Raw genomic sequence first — 23450 nt, 5'->3', positions numbered from 1 at the left:
ACGCATGAGAGAATCGCAGCACTGGTGCGAAGAAAGTGGAGAACTTAAAGGGAACCTGTCGAGACTTCGGCACTATCTTCAATGGAGCACAGTGACCCGCTCCACTGCGCAGGTCCCAGATTCCCAGCCCCGCAGTGTGAATACATCATAACACACTGCAGAGCGGGATCTGCGGCCTCAGCAACACAAAGGCGCTGGTGACATCATGGCAGAGAGGAGGCAGCACCTGGTGGGATGATGGATAGCTACGAGGTGCTTGAGTCAGGGAGAAATCATACCTCCCTCACTCAATAGAGGTATGGCGCCAAATGTCATAAAACTGATTAATTCAGCATTCCTAGGGGTGTTAAACATAAGAGCCACCTTCACAGAATGCAGCCTTAGTCCTGCTGAAGGTGGCTCTTTTCCTTAAAATTGCCCTGGGGGGGTAACAGGTTCCCTTTAATTTATTCATCTTTTTCGTTGACTCTGTGCACCCATAGACTTGTATGGGTGAGCATGATCAGATTCACTATATAACAAATTTTTATTTATTTTTTTGTTCCTGGGTACAAAGTGTGTTTTCCTTACCCGTTATGCCTAAAACAAATAGAAAATAGCGGTTGTTCCACAAAAACTTTGCTTCTTTGATCAGGACAATGAAATATTGAAATTTGTCTGATTTTGGAAAAATTCTTGATTCGTATTCAATACTGAGTAGTCTTCTAGAATATTGTTGAACTGCTAGAATTCTAGAATTGTGCAGAGGTTTCTACAATTTTCCGGAATTATCTAGAATTTTCTACAAACTTTTAGAACTTTCAAGAACGTTCTCGGACTGTTCAATAGTAGTCATACAAGTATTAAAGCACAGGTGACTCGAACCAACATTACGGTTTACGTTATTGCTGAGTAAGAGAATAACGAATCGTAGTTAAAGAGCAATTATTTGTTTTAGATGGCATCAAGAGTAGAGATGAGCGGTGTTCGAGTCGAACTGTTCGCCAATTTCAAATTCGAGCTGTTTTGGGCGGTGTTCGAGTGGTTCGACGAACCCGAACAATTTGCTTAAAATTCGGCTGTTCGAGTTTCTGTTCTATAACTGTTCGTTCACCAAAAGCCTAACTTGATTTGCACATTAAAACTGTTTATCATTGTTAATAGACTGTTTCAGTGTATAGTGGGCGGGGGGAGGGGAGGGGCGTGGGAAAGATCTGTGCTGAAATAACGCCGATCTCCATTTTTTTTTTCTTTCCCGCATTTACAGTGGGGCGGTGCAGTCTCTCAGCCTATCAGCAGTGTGCACACACACAGCAATGTGTATGTGATGCACACAAGCAAGAGCATGTGTCATTGGCTGTGTATGTCACATGTCCTCCTTGCCCTATAAGAACCAGCCATTTGCCCCGTTGCCACCATTTCCTCACTGCTGCAGCTTAGTGTTAGACAGCACCGCTGCTGCTGTGGGCGCTATACAGACTAAGAGTTTTTTTTGGCGCGAATTGTCAGAGAGATAGGTTTAGGGAGTTGGGAGGAGTCAGGACAGGTTGTAATATCAGCCCTTTTCAGGGTAGGTTACAGCAGTTTATAGCACTGTTTGCCAGGCAGGTCTATGCTAGTGCTGTGCAAGTGTTTGTCACAGCATTTGGTGTAATCTAGCTCAGCCAATCCTTTTGGGCTAGTAGCATTTTCTGATAGTCATCTGAGTAGCCCGCCTGTGAAGCTAGCTACACCGCCTGTGTATCTCAATTTTTACTGCATCTAACCCAGTTAATAGTTTTGGGCCTAGGAGCAGTGTCTGCACATCAGCAGAGTAGCCCACCAGTGAAACTAACTACACAGCCTGTGTATCTCAATTTTCACTGCATCTAATCCAGTTATTAGTTTTGGGCCTAGGAGCAGTGTCTGCATGTCAGCAGAGTAGCCCGCCTGTGAAACTAACTACACCGCCTGTGTATCTCTATTTTCACTGCATCTAATACAGTTAATAGTTTAGGGCTTAGGAGCAGTGTCTGCACGTCAGAAGAGTAGCCCGCCTGTGAAACTAACTACACCGCCTGTGTATCTCAATTTTCACTGCATCTAATCCAGTTAATAGTCTAGGGCCTAGGAGCAGTGTCTGCACGTCAGCAGAGTAGCCTGCCTGTGAAACTAACTACACCGCCTGTGTATCTCTATTTTTACTGCATCTAACCCAGTTAATAGTTTAGGCCCTAAGAGCAGTGTCTACACGTCAGCAGAGTAGCCTGCCTGTGAAACATACTATACCGCCTGTGTATCTCAATTTTCACTGCATCTAATCCAGTTATTAGTTTTGGGCCTAGGACCAGTGTCTGCACGTCAGCAGAGTAGCCCGCCTGTGAAACTAACTACACCGCCTGTGTATCTCAATTTTCTCTGCATCTAATCCAGTTATTAGTTTTGGGCCTAGTACCACAGTTTGGCCACTCAGTTCTGCTCGGTTTTCATCCATCGGTTGTTGTGCCAACAACTACAGATACAGAGTTGCCAATTAGTTAAGCATTAAAATGAGTGGCAAAAGGCCTGTTGGTGGTGGAAAGGGGAATAGGCGTGTTGGAAAGGGAAAAAAAGATTGTATCTGTGGGGTAGGTGGTAAAGCAACAGTAACATCTGCAGAAGAAAGACCATCTTCCAGCCAAAGTAAGATGCCTACTTCTTTTCGTGGACAATCTGATATGATCCCTTTCTTACGACCATCGCTACAAGCATCGCCAAAAATTCCAGATGAGGCACAAAAACAGCAGGTGATTGAATGGATATCAAGTGCTCGTTCAAGTGGGCTCTCCTCCATATCAACTTCAACATCACAGCTACTCCAGTCCTCAGAGTTGTCACCCCAATCGCACTTGCTTTCTCACAGCTCCCAAGTCTCCAGCTGCCCGTCTGAGCATGGGGTAACACACATGGTTGAGTCTGTAGAGCTGTTTACGCATACTATATGTTAGGCGTCGAGTTCCCGCCTCTGCACAGGGGGAATCTCGAACCATCTCTGCTGCGGTCTCCCATTCTTCTCCAGCCGCAATGGAGTCTACTCAGCGGAGACGTCGTTCCCAGCATCTTGCTCAGTCTCACTCTGTGCATAGGATTACTGCTGCTTTTCCTGCTTCTGCCATTGAAGCCAGTGCTGGGCAGCGGCGAGCAGACGCTTTTGGGACTAAGTCCTGCTTTTTCCCTTCTGAGCATGCCCAGGGTGAGATCTCCCGTTGGAGATCGAGGGTCACATGCTCAGATGCTGCAGCGGTTCCCATTGGTCCACCAGGAAGGTCTTGAAGGTGCTAAACTTCTGTGGCAGCTTCCCATCGGCCCTCTATTGGAAGGTCCTGAATGTGCTGCAGCTATATAAGCTTCGCATGACCACACGGCCATGCACTAGTGTACATTTGTAAACGTGTGTGTGTTGTGAGTGAAAGTTGTTCTTTAAAATCCCCTCCCTATTGTATGACTGCTCGCGAAAGGTGGATGATTGCTATCTAGCGCCCGACTTAGCCATCAGCACGTAACACACAATACAGCGTCTTATTGCTGTGACCGCCAGTGCGGCGCCGTGTGCTTTCACAGCGCTTTCCTGACCCAAGTCTGGGTGGTTAGTGGCGTCCGCCAGTGCGGCACCGCACGCACTCTCGTGCATCTTTATTATTATTATTTCTGTCACTCTGATACCCCAGTTGTGGTGTCGAGTGCATGAGGTCTATATGAACTCAAATCCTGTGTCTTTGGATCGAGTTCCAAGACTCCTTGCTTGCGCTCTTGGTGCGGTACCGTGGCCCTGTGAAGCAACAGGGTTCGCTTCCTTCACACAGGGTGAAGTTAACCCGTGTGTGTATTCACATTGTACCGCCATATAGTCCGTCATTACTTGGCAGCAGGTCCCATCTCTGCACGGTGGACCCCGGGCTGCAAACGCACCTTACTCTATCTGTCTTATTATTTGGTGCGTTCCGCTAGCCCTAACACTATAGCCTGGGAATCAGAGGTCTGCTCCAGAGCTTCTGTGAATCCAGACGAGGAAATGATCTGCACTGATGCCCAGAATCTTTGTGAGTCGGATACAGACCCAGATGACGAAGGTTCTGAGCATAATGTAGACCCTTGTTCCCAAACTGTAACTCCTGTAGGTGGAGACAATGAGGAAGATGATGAGACTGAGATACCTGATTGGAACGAAAACTTGACTTTTCGGTCGGGGCAGTAAGAGGTTGACTCTGAGGACGACGGGTGTGAGAACACACAGGATGATGATGACGAGGTTGTTGACCCCACTTACTGTCAACTCCCAGTCCGCCAGTCCATGAGGTCAGCAGAGGAGGTGGAGGAGGATGCTAGTGACGAGTCTGACGACAAGGTAACGGTGCACCTTCCTGGACACAGACGGAGTATTGGAAGCACGTCAACAACTGCATCCTCAACCCCAACTGTGCCTCAGACCAGAAGTCGTGGTGGCTCTTCAGGTCGCACGGGCTCTAAGCCTTGCATAGCCTGAGCATTTTTTGACATCGCAAAGGATGACCCAACTCATGTTGTCTGTAAGATTTGTTAACAAAATCTCAGTAGAGACCAAAAAATCACTAGCTTGAGTACTTCATACATGAACCGTCACATGGATATGAGGCATAAGTTGCAGTGGGAAGCTCACTGTGCTACAATGCGGCCTAGTGGGCCGGGTCAACCACCGTCTGCCCCATCAAGTGCATGCACGTCCACTTCATCCTCTGTGACTGTGGGAACAGCAGTCGCACATGGTTTTGGATGCAGACCTTCCACCTCTTTACCCGCAACAGCCAGTGTGATTGGCAGGTCGTCAGGACATTTGCAAGTGGAAACACCTGCTGGTGTTGAGCGCTCTCCGACATCGACACCACATTTTGATCAAGGCAGCATAACTTTTCCGCATTCACCTTCCTCACAGACCAGCAGTTTGCCGGGGACACCCTACTCAACTCCGTCTAAGCACGGCAGCCAGCCCTCAGTCCCTCAGATGTGGACAAGTAAAAGACCATTTCCTCCTAGCCATGACAAAGCGAAGAGGTTGAATTTTTCCATCTGCAAGCTGTTGGCTACAGAAATGCTGCCTTTCCGCCTGGTGGACACAGAGGATTTTCGAGAATATATGTCCGTCGCAGTGCCCCAGTACCAGATGCCCAGTCACCACTACTTCTCAAAGAAAGCTGTGCCTGCGCTAAACCAGCATGTCACACACAACATCACCGCTTCCTTGAGAAACTCTGTGTGTGACAGGGTGCATTTCACCACAGACACTTGGACTAGGAGACATGGACAGGGGCGTTACATGTCGGTGACTGGGCACTGGGTAACTACGGCGACATCAGGAGAAGGGGCTGCTGAGTCTTACTGTCGCCACGAGTTGCTCGTCGATCCTCTGTATCTAGAAGTTCCTCCACTGTTTCTGCCTCCTCAACCTCCTCTCGGTCCTCCACCTGCACCCAAAGCCTGTCTGGTAATGCCACCCGCGTTGTAACTGCGCAGAAGGAATCCTGCACACCTCCTCACTATGCTGTCACCAGGGCTCAAGGGCATCAGGCAGTGTTTACATTGAAATGTCTGGGAAATGTGAGTCACACAGCTGAGGAGTTGTGGTCAGCTCTGGAGACCGAGTTCCATCAATGGTTGTCTCCACTCAACCTGCAGCCAGGGAAGGCTGTGTGTGACAATGCTGCAAACCTGGGTGCGGCCCTTCGCCGGGGCAATGTCACACACGTGCCTTGTATGACTCACATTTTGAACCTGGTTGTCCGGCAATTTTTATCCCACTATCCCGGACTAGATGGGCTTCTGCAGAGGGCACAGTCGCTGTGTGCTCACTTCCGCTGTTCGCATCCCACAGTTCGATGACTTGCATCTCTACAGAAATAGTTGGGCCTCCCGCAGCTCGATGATTTGCATCTCCACAGAAGATGTTATGACGTATAGCCTGGGCCAATGAGATCAAGAGGTGGGGCAAATTATGCTGCAGGAGTGGTCTCAGATCAGGGACCTATGCACCCTTCTGCACAGTTTTGAAATAGCGACGAAGATGTTTAGTGATGACGATGCCATTATCAGCATTACCATTCCGGTAATTTACATGCTGGAGCATACCTTACACAGTGTTCGGAGTCAGGTGGTGGAACAACAGGAGGAGGAGGAGGAACAGGAGGAGTCGTATGTGGAAGGGATCATATCTCCAAGGTCAAGAAGGTTGGCAGCACCAAGGCGGCCTGCATTGGAGGCTGGGGGAGAGGGATTACCGAGGGCGCATGGTAACAGCCAAACTGTTGAGGAATGTGCAGGAGGCGAGGAAGAAGTGGAGGATGAACTGGCGCTGGGCATTTTAGACTCATCAGATGAGGGAGACCTTGATTAAATTTCTGTTGTGCGAGGTTGGGAGAGGGCTGACGAAGGAAGCATGATTCTCACCTCGCCACCACCAAGACAACAAGGACTTGGTCCTCCTGGATGCGCAAAACACATGAGTGCCTTCTTGCTGCACTACCTGCAACATGACCCTCGGATTGTCAGAATCCGAAGTAATGCCGACTACTGGGTTGCCACACTCTTAGATCCCCGGTGCAAAAGCAAATTTGGCGAAATAATTCCTGCCTTAGAAAGGGATTCACGCATGCAGGAGTATCAGCAGAGACTGTTACAGAATCTAACATCTGCTTTTCCACAAAACACCAGTGGTGCATGTAGTGAATCTCTGAGTTCTAACTTGCCAACCATGGGACTATCGAGTCATCACTCAAACCGTAACAGTAACATCATATCTGTTGGTAACAGCAATTTTTTCCAATCGTTTCAAGATTTTTTTAGACCATCCTTTGCAAGGCCACAGGAGACAAGAAGTCTGACGCACAGCCAACGGTTAGAGAGGATGGTACAAGAGTATCTCCAAGTTAACATCGATGCCATGACTGTGGAACTGGACCCTTGCTCATTTTGGGCTTCCAATCTTGAAAAATGGCCAGAGCTCGCCACTCATGCCTTGGAGATCTTGTTGTGCCCCGCAGCCAGCGTTCTCTCTGAACATGTGTTCAGCGCTGCTGGTGGTGTGCTGACAGATAAGCGCACGCGGCTGTCCAGTGACAATGTAGACAGACTAACGTTCATCAAGATGAACAAATCCTGGATCCGCAAGGACTTTTCTACCCCTGTGTCATCTTGGGGAGACAAAAAGCTTGATGATTTTTGAAAATCACCTCACCAACTGTTTTAAAAAACTCTGGTGAAATTGATGGCACTTAAGTGGTGTCTGTGGCCGAATTTTTGGAAAAAATGGAGACTCTTATTTAGTCTACTTGCTGCGTTTTACATGACGTTGCCATCGTCAATTCCAGGTGGGTGGGGTCGTCTGCAGAGTTGTTTCCTCATACTATGGCCTGGGATTCAGAGGTCTGCTCCAAAGCTTCAGTGTCTGCTAGTCAGCAGAATAGCCCAGCCACCCACCGCCTGTTTACCTAAGTACTATTTTTTAACGGCATCTAGCCCAGGAAATAATTTTGGGCCTAGTAGAATTTGGTGCAACTCAGCAGCGTACCCTACCCATGAAGCAAGCTACACCGCCTGTTTACCTAAGTACTATCTTTTAACGGCATTTGGCGCAGGAAATCCTTTTGGGCCTAGTAGCAATTTCTGCTACTCAGCAGCGTACCCCACCCATGAAGCAAGCTACACCGCCTTCTTTCTTTCTCAATCTAACCCCTCGGCTCTGGGGTGTCCACTCTCCCTCCAGCTCTCTCCTTCTCACAGGTGGACTACCGCGTGTTTTCACACTGTGGCGAATCTTTTGGGCCCAGGCATAAGAAGTCGTCGAGGTAATGGATAATATGTGCCGCCTTACAAACGTCCATGACGACACATTCATGGAAGCAACCAAACGCCTCAAATAGTGAGCAGGATATGGAGCACCCCATGGGCAAACAGCGATCTATGTAGTATGCTCCTTCACAGAAGCAGCCCAATGGGAGGACACTATTCGGAGGTACAGGTAGTAACCGGAACGCCCCCTCAATGTCTGTTTTGGCCATTAGGGTGCCCCTTACCAACTTCTTGACCCGCCTGATTGCCACGTCAAAGGAGGTACTGTACATAGTACTGTACTTGGTTCCGTGTCGATGTTGTCGTTTACTGACCTGCCCCTTGGATATGACAAATGGTGGATTAATCTGAATGCATTGGGTTCATTTTTTGGCACAACTCCCAATGGGGGTACCACTACGTCTTCTAAGAAAAGTGTTCTGAATGAACCCACCGCCATTCTACCTAAAGATATTTATTTTTTTATCAAGACGTCTGGGTGTTGGTAGAATGAGTTCAGATTTTTACTACAGCCTTTCTTGATTTTAGAAGGGCATGACATACCTATATCTGTGTCTCCTCCTCCTTTTACTCTTCCACCTCTTTTCTTTTCGCATGACTATATATAGTTGTGACTTTTCCATGTGTTTCTTGTGTCTTGTGAGCAGTTTATCAGCTTTTGGACACCTTTCAAAGGGAACCTGTCACCTGAATTTGGCGGGACCAGTTTTGGGTCATATGGGCGGGGTTTTCGGGTGTTTGATTCACCCTTTCCTTACCCGCTGGCTGCATGCTGGCTGCAATATTGGATTGAAGTTCATTCTCTGTCCTCCATAGTACACGCCTGCACAAGGCAAGATTTGCTTTGATCAGCCATCTTCAGGAAAAAGCTGCAAGTCAGACAGCGAAGAAGATATTGGAGATCAAGATTACGTTTTCACAGATGCGGTTAAGGAGAGAAGGCCATACTTTCCAAACCAGAAAGATGTCAATGATCTGATCAGAGACCTTCAACTTACCAAGTCTAATGCTGAGCTTCTGACATGCAGGCTAAAGCAGTGGAACTTGTTGGATCGAAGCGTGCACGTCACAGATCAGAGAAAGCGTCACCAAAGATTTTCCAACTTTTTCAGTCGAGAAGATGGGTTGTGCTTCTGCAACAATGTGGCCGGTCTTTTTGAGGCTATAGGTATCACTTGTAACCCGAGTGAATGGCACCTATATATAGTCAGTTCATCTTGGAGCCTCAAAGCCGTGCTGCTTCTCAACGGAAACAACTACCCGTCTCTCCCTATGGCTCACTCTGTGTATCTCAAAGAGGACTACACCAGCGTCAAGATGTTGCTGAGTGCCTTGAAGTATGACAACTAAGGATGGGAGGTCATTGGAGACTTCAAAATGGTGTCATTCCTGATGGGCCTTCAGGGCGGTTTCACAAAATTTACTTGTTTCCTTTACCTCTGGGACAGTCGTGACACTAAGGCGCTAGTAGGACTGGCCACAGCAGACTGAGTTCTCTGTGGGGAAGAGCAAAGTCAAGTGGGAGCCGCTGATAGAACCTCTGAAGTTGGTGATGGCACCACTGCACATCAAGTTAGGCCTCATCAAGCAATTTGTCACGGCTCTTGACAAGGAGTCAGCAGCTTTCAAGTACCTCCAAGATCTCTCTCCAAAACTGTCCGAGGCAAAGGTCAAGGCTGGTATCTTCGTTGGACCGCAGATCAAGAAGTTCATAGAATGTGACGAGTTCGCCAAGCTGCTGAACAGGACGGGGAAAGAGGCTTGGAACAGTTTTGTTGCAGTGGTTCATGGCTTCCTGAGTAATCACAAGGCTGAAAACTATGTGCAGTTGGTTCAGACTCTCATAATGAATTACGCCATAATGGGATGCAGAATGTCTCTCAAAGTCCATATCCTTGACGCTCATCTTAACAAGTTCAAGGAAAACATGGGAGCTTACTCAGAGGAGCAAGGCGAGCGCTTTCATCAAGCTATATTGGACTTTGAACGTCGTTACCAGGGACAGAATAACGAAAAGATGATGGGGGACTACATTTGGGGGCTTCTTCGAGAAAACGATTTGCAGTACACTAACAAATCTAGAAAAACTACTCATTTCTGAACCTTTTTGAGTGATCTTTTTTGCTGTCTTTGTCTATTTACCATTCAAGTGTTTTTTTTATCAGACTGCATGAACGAAAATATAATAATTTCCTTTTTTTGGCACAATAAATATCACATTTTTATGGTCTGTGGTCATAAAATCAAAGTTTGTGCTGAAATGTAGTAGTTTTTCCATAGTCTTTAAACATAAACAGTTGAAATATTACACTTGGAAGCTAGGAACAAAAATTGTGTTACATACAGTTAGGTCCATATATATTTGGACAGAGACAACATTTTTCTAATTTTGATCATAGACATTATCACAATGAATTTTAAACAAAACAATTCAGATGCAGTTGAAGTTCAGACTTTCAGCTTTCATTTGAGGGTATCCACATTAAAATTAGATGAAGGGTTTAGGAATTTCAGCTCCCTAACATGTGCCACCCTGTTTTTAATGGGATGAAAAGTAATTGGACAGATTCAAAATTTTAAATAAAATGTTCATTTTTAGTACTTGGTTGAAAACCCTTTGTTGTCAATGACTGGCTGAAGCCTTAAACTCATGGACATCACCAGACGCTGTGTTTCCTCCTTTTTGATGCTCTGCCAGGCCTTCACTGCAGTGGTTTTCAGTTGCTGTTTGTTTGTGGGCCTTTCTGTCTGAAGTTTAGTCTTTAACAAGTGAAATACATGCTCAATTGGGTTGAGATCAGGTGACTGACTTGGCCATTCAAGAATATTCCACTTCTTTGCTATAATAAACCCCTGGGTTGCTTTGGCTTTATGTTTTAGGTCATTGTCCATCTGTAGTATGAAACGACGACCAATCAGTTTTGCTGCATTTGGCTGGATCGGAGCACACAGTATGGCTCTGAATAACTCAGAATTCATTCGGCTGCTTCTGTCCTGTGTCACATCATCAATAAACACTAGTGACCCAGTGCCACTGGCAGCCATGCATGCCCAAGCCATCACACTACCTCCGCCGTGTTTTACAGATGATGTGGTATACTTTGGATCATGAGCTGTACCATGCCTTCACCATACTATTCTCTTTCCATCATTCTGGTAGAGGTTGGTCTTGGTTTCTTCTGTCCAAAGAATGTTCTTCCAGAACTGTGCTGGCTTTTTAAAGATGTTTTTAGCAAAGTCCAGTCTAGCCTTTTTATTCTTGATGCTTATGAGTGGCTTGCACCGTGCAGTGAACCCTTTGTATTTACTTTCATGCAGTCTTCTCTTTATGGTAGATTTGGATATTGATACGCCGACCTCCTGGAGAGTGTTGTTCACTTGGTTGGCTGTTGTGAAGCAGTTTCTCTTCACCATGGAAATTATTCTGTGATCATCCACCAATGTTGTCTTCCGTGGGCGCCCAAGTCTTTTTGCATTGATGAGTTCACCAGTGCTTTTTTTCTTTCTCATGATGTACCAAACTGTAGATTTTGCCACTTCTAATACTGTAGCAATTTCTCGGATGGGTTTTTTCTGTTTTCGCAGCTTAAGGATGGCTTGTTTCACCTGCATGGAGAGCTCCTTTGACCGCATGTTTACTTCACAGCAAAACCTTCCAAATGCAAGCATCACATCTCAAATCAACTCCAGGCCTTTTATCTGCTTAATTGAGAATGACATAATGAAGGGATTGTCCATGAAATAGCCTTGGAGTCAATTGTCCAATTACTTTTGGTCCCTTTAAAAACAGGGTGGCACATGTTAAGGAGCTGAAACTCCTAAACCCTTCACCCAATTTTAATGTGGATACCCTCAAATGAAAGCTGAAAGTCTGAACTTCAACTGCATCTGAATTGTTTTGTTTAAAGCTGTCCGCTTCCTGGTGGTCCATGACTGAGATGCTGAGGAATATCTAGTCCCTGTCATCCCTGAGATCGATCGTCCTGAATCCGTTTTTTTCGGCTGGATGGTTCTGTGCACCAAAACAGCCCCGTGAGAATATTATGTGTGTCCTCATCTAATTTAGTTTCTCCTGGGGTGGATTTTAGCCATGCCTCGGGTCCTTGGGTACTGCTTTTAGTGGGAATAATGTAGGTGCTTTGGAGTTGGAATGGGGTAGTATTGGCAGTTTGTTAAGGAGTGTGCGGGAGTTGTTAGAAAAATTGGATAGGGTGAATAATGGGTCATTGCGGTCCCCGGTTACTGTATTTCTGCCAGTAGATAAGGAGGGCCACATGCAGTTCCTTTTAGTTTAAAGAATTTGTTGTTGATCGTCAACACCCCACGGTGGTTAATAAGAAAATTAGGCATATTTCTTAACACAAGGTGAAAGTATTCCCTGGCAAGACTCTTACAGGTGCTTCTCACAAGATTGGAATATCATCAAAAGTTAATATATTTAAATTTTTCAATACAAAAAGTGAATCTCATATATTATATAGAGTCATTACAAACAGAGTGATCTATTTCAAGTGTTTATTTCTATTAATGTTGATGATTATGGCTTACAGCTAATGAAAATCTAAATGTCATTATCTCAGCAAATTATTATAATTAACAAAAAAACACCTGTAAAGGCTTCCTAAGCATTTAAAAAGGTCCCTTAATCTGTTTCAGTAGGCTCCAGAATCACGGGGAAGAATGCTAACTTGACAGATGTCCAGAAGGCAGTCATTGACACACTTCACAGGGAAGGTAAGCCACAAAAGGACATTGCTAAAGAAGCTGCTTGTTCACAGAGAGCTGTATCCAGACATATTAATGGAAAGTTGAGTGGAAGGAAAAAGTGTGGTAGAAAAAGGTGCACAAGCAACCGGGATAACCGCAGCCTAGAAAGTAGGGTTAAGAAAAGGCCATACAAATATTTGGGGGAGATTCACAATGAGTGGACTGCTGCTGAAGTCATTACTTCAAGAGCCACCATACACAGACGTATCTAGGATATGGGATACAAGTGTCGCATTCCTTGTGTCAAGCCACTCATGACCAATATACAACGCCATAAGCATCTTACCTGGACCAAGGAGAAAAAGAACGAGACTGTTTCTCAGTGGTCGAAGGTGTTGTTTTCAGATGAAAGTACATTTTGCATTTCATTTGGAAATCAAGGTCCCAGAGTCTGGAGGAAGAGTGGAGAGGCACACAATCCAAGCTGCTTGGGGTCTAGTGTGAAGTTTCCACAATCAGTGATGTTTGGGGAGCCATGTCTACTGCTGGTGTAAGTCCACTGTGTTTAATCAAGAGCAAAGTCAGCGCAGCCATCTACCAGGAAATTTTAGAGCTCTTCATGCTTGCCTCTGCCGACAAACTTTTTGGAGATGGAAATTTCATTCTCCAGCAGAACTTGGCACCTGTCCACACTACCAAAAGTACCAATACCTGGTTTAAAACAACGGTATCATTGTGCGTTATTGGCCAGCAATCTCGCCTGACCTTAACTCCATAGAGAATCTATGGAGTATTGTCAAGAGGAAGATGAGAGACACCAGATCCAACAATACAGATGAGCTGAAAGCTGCCATCAAAGCAACCTGGGCTTCCATAACACCTTAACAGTGGAACAGGCTGATCACCTCCATGCTACGCCGCATTGATGCAGTAGCTGATGCAAAAGGAGCCGTGACCAAATATTGAGTGCATTTACTGAACATATATTTCAGTAGGCCAACATTTCGGATTTTAAAATAATTTTTCATGCTGGTGTTATAAAGTATTCTAATTTACTGAGATAATGATTTTTGGGTTTTCACTGGCTGTAAGCCATAATCATCAACATTAACAGAAATAAAGACTTGAAATAGATCACTCTGTTTGTAATGACTATATATAATACATGAGTTTCACTTTTTGTATTGAAGAACTGAAATAAATTACCTTTTTTATAATATTCTAATTTTGTGAGAAGCACCTGTATCGTGTGGGCGAATGGCAGGTCTATTCCCCATCGTGCACTGCCTCCTACTGCTTGACTAACAGCTCCTTTTCCTGAAGTCACACAGCATAGAGGTATCAGTAGAACAGGAAGAGGCAGTGCTGGGCAGGGAATAGAGCTGGAGAGACAGAGGATTCAGATCTACAGCTTAATTTGCATAATAATTCATAAACTGATTTAACAATAATAGAGCAAAGGATTGGCCATGTAAAGGTATTGCTGGACTTGACTTTGAAATAACTAGATACACATATAAATAGTTTCGGGGAGAAAAGACCAAACTTACTTTCCTATATTAATAATGGTAATGTGTACATAAAAATCAGATGCTATATAGTTGCTTGCTATTGGATCAGACCTTTTTTTGTGCATACATACACTTGAAAAGGCGGGTTTCATCTGACATATGGAAAAGAATAGTACATGATTTTTTTATGGAGTCCATAAAAAAACAGTAACCTGATTAGCCCAATTGAATAAAATTGATCCTAGCTCTGTCCATTTCATGTCAATTTTTCCATTGACAAGACTATATGGTTGTGTGAACATAACCTTTGACAAAGTGTAAAACTATTTAGCTGAAGTTGCAATACCATTTAAATTATTTGTGAATTATTTATAGTTTTACTTGCAACTTGTTTTTTTCCAACTCATTCCATATTGTTAATATAATATTAGTTTACATTTTTCCTGAAGCAAATTTTGTACAATCAAGCTGTATCACTTTTAAAACTATATCTTCATACCACCAGTTATTATATCTTACTATGAAATAAAAATTTAAGATTGATATAAAACATCAATGTGTCTGAATTTCTATCCATGTCTTTTGCATACCTTGTAAATTCATTTCTCACTGCTTGGTTTACATAATATTCATTGTCGGAGTATTTGCCAATTATAATGACAATTAAAATGGAGGCCATGAACACGTGAACTGCAAGTTCTCTGAAAAAATACAAAATATTTATTACTCATAATTTCTATAAATCATTTTGATACCTAAAACTTGAATGGCCGATAATGACAGTTGTATAGTCATTGTAAGTCTTTCTAGCAAAAAGCAAAAATATTTTAATCGTTTTTTGCTTCTATCTGTTTGTAAGGGGTTACAAGGACTGATGTGTGCCCCTATCCCTTTAATTTTAAACGTGATCTATTATTACTGTATACATATCGTTGTCTAGTACTGTGTATGTTATATTTATGTGACAAGTGTATTTATTTATAGTATTCTAGCTGCTGCTGCACAGTGTATATTGTTTTACTATAGGGAAAGTGCAGTGCTTAAGATCAGCCACTAGAAGGGGGCACAGAGATCATTGTACTGTACATAGGAAAACAACTTTGGAGTTTCAGGTAGTAAATAGTTAAACATAGGAGGGTCACGTGGATAAGACAGGTGTCATGCTGCAGTGCAGTATAGCAGAACCTCCACCAGGGGGAGCTTGTGAGGGGAAGTGAGACTGCGCACACAGAGTAGCACCACAGAGCAGCAGCAGCACAGGCAGCACCAAGTGGTGAGAGAGTGGTCAGACAAGCCAACAGACAGTCAGAACCAGAAGTACCAGAAGTTGCAGCAGTACACGTGGTCAAGAACAATCCTGGGGGTTCAGCAATGGTCAAAAGCGGAAAAGACAAAGACAGAAAGCAGAAGCAACTCCGAATACAAGCCAAGTCAAAAACCAGGGAATCAAACCAACTAACAGGGAAACACTGGGAAAGGACAGACAGAGTGAGTCAACAGACACGGGGCAAGTGATGGATAACAGCAGGACAAATCAAGATCTACCAGAGTCAGGTACACACGCCGAAGACAGAACTATAGCTGATACCGCCAGCAGGATGCATCGGAGCAAAATAGCAAACCTGAACCCAGAACGAGGCAGAGCAAAGTTAACCCTTGACATGATCCACCCGGACAGGACAAAAACCCCAGAACGGATCATGGTAACAGGGAAGACTTCCAGGTAGAGTCAGAGAGGACCAGGGTGCCTGTTGAGCACAGAAGGGCTCTATAGCCCCTGGGTAACACCGTGTCATGCAACATTTGCCACAAGGAAAGGGCCCGGTCAACTATTTTCTGGGTGGAACATCAGCAGTGGAAACAGTACAGCAATGCTAGTGGTGCAGTATAAGTGGGACTGCAGTTGCTTAGAAGACTAAGCAGTATGGGCAGGTCCCTCATCATGTGGCAGCTTATGGCTTGGGCTAATGCCCTCAGAACCGATGCGAAACAGCTGAGGGATCTCCAGAACAATGTGAGCCTGGCCAGGGAGGACGCTGAGGAACTGAATGGCACGGTTCATCCCGGAAGTGAGCTTAGTGACAAGAACAGGAAAACAGGAAAAGAGAGAGAATTGTGTACTGTGAAACCTGATGTTCACGCTGTAAAGAATATGGATGTGCTGCAGACAGAACCAAGTAAAGCTGTTGCTGATAAAGTTGAGCTGGACTATGTCTCCCTTTGTGCGGTACTGTCTATAAGGAGCCTTCGGCAGCCTAGGGTTGACCTTGACGGCGCAGAGACCCAGGACACAGGTACACAGAAGGAAATACATTATTGTATTGTGAGGGGAGGCCAGGGTGTGATATAGTGATTGCTCTCAGCCATGACTACCGTCCAGGCTCAACCTCACACTTGGCATACTCAGCAGGATGCCAAAATCGTGCAGCGTGGGCATCCTGTGAGAGATGACATTGTTGTGAAAAGAGAAGATGAGACTGTAAATTCGAGACAAGTGACTAGTCACACCCTTACCAAGCCCCAAAGGAAGGGGAAGATAGCATCAAAATGTGTATATATATATATATATATATATATATATATATATATATATATATATATATATACGTAAATAATAACATGTCCTGGACATTTGACCTTATTGACCTAGAGGACTGTGAGTCATGCAAGCCCGTTTAGAGTATGGACTCTTTTTTGTCTTTGCCTTTTTGTTGTGCTTGTTGCTCCCCTTTTGCTGGAAAGCAGGACTGGGTACTGAAGTACCATATTTAAAGGAAGGGGGCCGACTTCCTTTAGAGACTTATGGACTTGGCTCATATTGAGTCCAGCACTTCTACCTCTTTTTTATCTTATTCCTCCCTGCATGGAGTATTGAATATAATTTAAAAAAAGGTTATATGGTTGAGGACAACCATCTTAAAAGGAAGGGGGAATGTAAGGGGTTGTGAGGACTGATGTGCGCCCCTATCCCTTTAATTACATCCTGGTTAAACATGATCTATTATTACGGTAGACATATCATTGTCTAGTACTGTGTATGTTATATTTATGTGACAAGTGTATTTATTTATAGTATTCTAGCTGCTTCTGAACAGTGCATATTGTTTTACTATAGGGAAGTGCAGTGATTAAGTTCAGCCACTAGATGGGGGCACAGAGATCATTGGACTGTACATTGTAAAGTAGGAAAACAACAAAGGAGTTTCAAGTAGTAAATAGTTAAACATAGGAGAGGCATGGTGGATAAGGCAGGAAAGACTTCCAGGTAGAGTCAGAGAGAGCCAGGGCGTCTGTTGAGCGCAGAAGGGCACTATAGCACCTGGGCAACAGCGTATCACGCAATGTTTACCACAAGGAAAGGGCCCGCTCATCTATTTTCTGGGTGGAACATCAGCAGTAGAAACAGTACAGCAGTGCTAGTGGTGCAGTATAACTGGGACTGCAGTTTCCACAAGAAGACTAAGTAGTATGGGCAGGTTCCTCATCATGTGGCAGCTTATGGATTGGGCTGATGCCCTCAGAACCGATGCGAAACAACTGAGGGATCCCCAGAACAATGTGAACCTGGCCAGGAAGGATGTTGAGGAACCGAATAGCAAGGTTCATCCTGGAAGCGAGCTTAGTGACAGGAACAGGAACGCAGGGAAAGAGACAGAATTGTGTAACCGGATGTTCACGCTGTAAAGAATATGGATGTGCTGCGTTCAGAACCAAGTAAAGCTGTTGTTACAGTTGAGCTGGACTGTGCCTCCCTTTGTACGGTACTGTCTATAAAGAGCCTTTGGCAGCCCAGGGTGGACCCTGACGGCGCAGAGACCCAGGACACTGGTACACAGAAGGAAATACTTTATCGTATTGTGAGGGGTGGGCGGGGTGTGATACAGGGATTGCTCTAAGCCATGAGTACCGCCCTAGCTCACACTCACATGTTCACCTTGATGGTGCTATTAATTCCATGTCCCCATCTGTAGTTTGTTGAAAAAAAAACCCCTGTGCTTTACACAAACTACCAACTATGAGTCTCTGTCACTAACAGCGCTGCAGCCAATAACTGAGCTCAGCGGCTCTGCCTGAGATACATACACAAGCCGCTAAGAGTTGTTGAGCTCAATTAGTTGCAGCACTGTCAACATGACGTCAGCGTTCCAAATAATAACAGACAGCAGGTGCAGCTGCAGAAACTCAGTGCTGGACCTGGGGAGGGTGATTAAAGAAAACTGTAGCCGAGAAACAGGGATTTTCTGAAAGAAAGAAAACCCTCTTTAATCCATCACTTTGCCTTTCTGTTTACTGATAATAAACTCCCTTCTTGCTTTTCTGGAGATGGATACCTCCTAGCTATGCTGCCATGTTAATGAAGTTATTTCTATTGGCTGCTCTGCGGTGAGCAAAGGATGACTATGATAACTGGCTGTGGAGAGAGGAGTAAGCATGCATGCAAAGGAAATTACAAAGATTGATTTAATGATGGAATAGACCCCTTCAGTAGTTAGGAAAACTGTCTGATGACAAAATATAGATATATCTGTTTATTGCTGTTCAGAACCACATTGATGAAAGAGCAAATATTGATTTTAGAATTTTTAAGTAATGCCTTCTTTGAAAGGATTATGTGTGTGTTTATTACCTAAATATTTTTCCAATAATTGTTTGTCTCCTGTGTTTGTCCTTGGCTACTTTTAATTGAGCGGGTGTAGGTGGACGAGCCAGGCGTAAATAACGAGCCCTTTTCCGAGCAGCAAGAATCTGTATAAAATATGCAGATAAATAAACAAACTGTTAAAATTACTATATGTGTATATTTCAGGATTTCAGATCCAAACAAATAAAACACACATGAACAAAATTTGTGGTATCCGTCTGATAAAGTACAAAAAACCCACAATGGCCACTGAAATAACTTAAAACTGACAAAAGTAATTTTCAATTTAAATTTACTGAATATTAATTCATTAAAATCAGACATTGTTGTTGAATTGTAGTTCAATTGAAAATAAATAAATAAATACATAATGACAATGGTCTGGGCAAAAATGATGGTACCCTTAATTTAATCATTTATTTCACAAATCTTTGAGGCAATAACTGCAAGAAAACGATTTTTGGAACTCTCGATGAGGCTCCTGCACCCATCCACTTGTATTTTGTCCCATTCCTTGTGAGCAAACTGCTCCAGCTGTCTCAGGTATGAAGGGTGGCTTCTCCAGACTCCCAAGTGTCTCCTCCTTTGTCAGATGTTCAGTGGGATTTTGATGAGGGCTCATAGAAGCCTCTTAAGAATAGTCCAATGCTTTGCTCTTTGCCACTCTTGGGTGTTTTTACCTGTGTGTTTTAGGTCATTATCCTGTTGAAGGCCACACTACTTGCGACTGAGACTAAACTTTGTGGCGGGATAAAGTTAATTTCCTCCCCTCAGCAAGGCTCTAAGTGTGGGCGCTGGGCATGTTTAGAATGCTAGTAATCTGTATATTAACCCCATATCTTCATATTAATAGCATTTTTTCACATGACAGGTTCGCTTTAACATTTCTGAATAATATGTGCAACTGTAGTAACAGGAACATCAAGATAGTTTTATAGCTTTTACTTTTATCATGTTTATGTATAATTTTCTTTCTAAGGCTGGGTTCACATTGCGTTCTGCACCTCCGTTAAACGGACTATGTTACATCGCGGCATAACGCGGTGTAACGTAGTCCGTTAACGCCGCCATTGAAAGCAATGTCAGATGCATCACTAGCGCACGCCCACAATGAGTGTGCGCTAGCCATGTGCTGTCATTGAGTGACGGACCCTGAGACTCAGGCTGCAGCGTTTCCGGGTCGGTCACCGCTAGCGCAGATAGAGCTAGCAGATGCTCTATCTGTGCTAGCGCGCTGCAAAACCAGCACTTGCGTTAACAGCAGCCTGTTAACGTCTGTGTTGAACGGGCTGCTGTTAACGCAATGTGAACCCAGCCTAAGGCTTCTCACTTAATGTATGAAAAATCGGTCCGAGTCTTCCTGCCGAGAGTCACATGAGTGTTCTACGTATGATTATCTGTGTGTAATGCGTTTGTAATGCGATGATTTCTTGCACCTATGTATCCGTATGACATGCGTATGGCTTTACATTCATCACTGCTCTTCCCCACTGAATTTAATGGCTCAATGGATTGAAATGAGGAAAATGTGTGAGTATTTGTCGCAAGTCACACGGATGGTCCATGTGATATCCGAGTATTTCTCACACCCATAGGCTTGCATTGGTGAGTCTCGGACTATATACACGTACAATCGTAGCATGCTGCGATTTTGCACACATGTCGAATACGCCTGAGAAAAAAAAGGTGATGGGAGCCGCCCCATAGATTAACATTGGTCCGAGTGCAATGCGATGTTTTCTCGCATAGCACTCATCTGTATTCTACAATAGCGTGACCTCGGCCTAATTTCTGAACTCGCTCCTTTAGCTTTCTTTGCTCCATGTTCAGTGTGGCACATCATGATACCAAACCGCACAGAACTACTTACCATCCTTTAAATAGGCAGACTGACTGATAATATGTTTGTAGACACCTGTGTTGGTAATTTCAGGATACACTTTGGTTTAACTTGTCCCTATGGTCACATTAAATTCAATCTTTTCTGAGGGTGCCATCATTTTTGTCCTGGCCATTTTCATTTATTTGTTTTTTCAAAAGCTTTATATTGAACCGCATCCACAATTTAAAAGCCATCTTTGATTTTCATTAGTTGATATTCAGTAAATTTACTGTAAATTGAAAACTACTTTTGTCAGTTGCAGGTTATTTCAATAACCATTGTGGGTTTTTTAAACTTTACCAAAAGGATAATTGTTTACCAACAATTTTGTGGATGTGTGTGGGCACAGGCTCCAATTCATTTAAGTTTTTTGCCACAATTCCCACAACTTTTTTAGATGTCCTAAAGTTTTTCCACCATATTTTATGGGTTTTAGTGCTTTTATGCCAACTACAGTCAGCCCAACTATGTTTCTGAAATGAGCCTGGGATTGAGCGGCTGGGCACAATGGTTAAATTCAACACAATGCTTAAAAATAGGGCAAACTACAACAGAAATGTACTCTAGGCATCAAGACTGGTGTGTAAAATCAGGACCACAGTGTTCAATCAGGTTACTATCAAAGAATTTTAAGTGAAAAGTATATAGCAACAAAAAATTTAAAACATCTTTAAACATTCATCCCTTATAAAAAAAGTACAGTATACCTTTTCAAAGTTTGAGGTTTCATGACTACTTTGTCGAGAATGAGCTGTTAAGTTCTCTGGAGACAGACATGGCTCACCAACAATGTACTTCACATCTTCATTTAATGCTTCCAAAAAGAAGTCAGTCTTGTCTCTTTTATGCCACGCTACAAACAATGCAATGAGTAAAATCTGAAAAAAAGAACACTTAAAAGTATTACTGTACTCCACTGCGAAAAATAAGATACAACTTTTGAAAGGTCATAAAAACGTATTTATTTAAAGCAAACCTGTCACCTAAATTTGGCCGGCTTTGTTAACGGTCCGATAGGCGGTGTTTTCTGTTCTTTCATGCACCTCTTCCTTTCCCGATGGCAGCAATATTGCATTGAATTTGATTTGGTTTCCTCCATAGAACACGCGTGCGCAATGCAATATCACCTTGCGCACGTGCAGTATGCTTTGCCCAACTGCGGGCAAAGCCGAAAAGCATTACTGCACATGCTCCGGCACACTCTGTCCCGGAAGTATTTTGCTGTGTTCCGGGACATGCGCACTAATGCTTTTCGGCTTTGCCCGAGGTTGGGCAAAGCATACTGCGCGTGCGCAAGGCGAGATTGCATTGCACACGCGTGTACTATGGAGGAAACCGAATCACATTCAAGACAATATTGCGGCCAGCGGGAAAGGAAGGGGTGCATGAAAGAACAGAAAACACTGCCCATCGGACCGTTAACAGAGCCTGCCAAATTCAGGTGACAAGAGTCCCTTTAAGTCCATTATATGTAGAGTACCAACATATTCTACTTAACATAAGTTTTACATAAGCTATAATCACTCACATTAGTTCTTGTAACCTGTGATGTCATGCAACCAGGAAAAACACAATTTAAAATGCACATGTAATACACATTAATAGCAAGTGTAGCATGTCTGCAATGAACAAGTTATCACCCATCCAATAAATAGGTGATAACTTGTTTTAAACCAGGGGTGGGGAATCTTTTATCTGCCAAGGGCCATTTGGAAATTTATACCATCCTTCGGGGGCCGTACAAACTTCACCCACAAAGTGCATCCTGACTCTGGCACTGGTTTCAGGACGTAATCTTTCATTGCATGCCCTACAGTGTTCAGTAGTGAACACAACATGGGTATGCTAACAGAGCAAGAAGAATTTAATGAGCTGTTGTAATTAAAACACACCTCCCTGCCCAAGAATGCAGTCCCTGAGAATCTGCTGGGGGGGGGGGGCTGATTAAAGGTCATCAAGGGTCGTAAATGGCCCTGAGACCTGAGGTTCCCCACACCTGTTTTAAACGAACAACTCACTTTAAGCATAGTTATTCATGGTTTTCATTTTTGTCACTAAGCTTTTTAAAGATTTGTGTATATGTATTTAATGTATGTCCAAATGTACTCCAAGTTAAAAGGGTTGTCCGGTCCAAAAGATAAGTCTGCCATCATTCTATGTGACCGCACACTTGTGAATCCCCCCATCATCTTTCCCCCATCTCACTCTACCCCTCCACCAGATCTATCCATCAATGTCAATGGCTGCTCACTTTCCCCAGTCCCACATGCTTGGTGCCTCGGGGTGATCCTCAACTCTGCCCTCTCTTTCAAGCCACATATCCAAGCCCTTGCCTCCTCCTGCCGTATCAAACTCAAAAGTATTTCCCAGATCTGCACATTCCTTCACCACAAAACTGCAAAACCACTAGTGCATGCCCTTATCATCTCCCGCCTTGACTACTGCAACCTCCTACTCTCTGGCCTCCCCTCTAGCACTCTGGCACCACTCCAATCCATCCTATACTCTGCTGCCCGACTAATCTACCTGTCTCCCCGCTATTCCCCAGCCTCTCACCTATGCCAAGCCCTTCACTGGCTTCCTATCATCCAGAGACTCCAGTTCAAAGCCCTTACTATGACCTACAAAGCCATCCACAACCAGTCTCTTCCATACATCTGTGACATGGTCTCCCGGTACTTACCTACACGCAACCTTCGATCCTCACAAGATCTCCTTCTCTACTACCCTCTTATTTCTTCTTCCCACAACCACATTCAAGACATCTCCTGTGCTTCCCCCATACTCTGGAACTCTCTACCCCAACACATCAGACTCTCGTCTACCACGGAAACCTTCAAAAAGAACCTGAAGACTCACCTCTTCCGACAAGCCTACAGACTGCAGTGAACAT

The 23450-nt window shown here is 44.1% G+C and overlaps 1 protein-coding gene across 1 annotated transcript in view; it reads right to left on the bottom strand.

The window, feature by feature from the left end:
- PKD1L1 (polycystin 1 like 1, transient receptor potential channel interacting) overlaps positions 1-23450 on the bottom strand; it is a 528440-nt gene that overhangs the window by 212764 nt on the left and 292226 nt on the right. The window contains exons 36-38 of the mRNA XM_069732261.1: positions 21265-21435; positions 18661-18779; positions 14624-14734 (exon numbers count right to left, since the gene is read on the bottom strand). Of these exons, the coding sequence (XP_069588362.1) occupies positions 14624-14734; positions 18661-18779; positions 21265-21435 (401 nt within the window). The remainder of the gene's footprint in view (positions 1-14623; positions 14735-18660; positions 18780-21264; positions 21436-23450) is intronic.

This window comes from Ranitomeya imitator, chromosome 6 (assembly GCF_032444005.1).
Source record: "Ranitomeya imitator isolate aRanImi1 chromosome 6, aRanImi1.pri, whole genome shotgun sequence".
Lineage (NCBI taxonomy): Eukaryota > Metazoa > Chordata > Amphibia > Anura > Dendrobatidae > Ranitomeya > Ranitomeya imitator.
The sequence above is the reverse complement of the archived record's forward strand: the minus strand, read 5'-3'. Positions and strand labels throughout refer to the sequence as shown.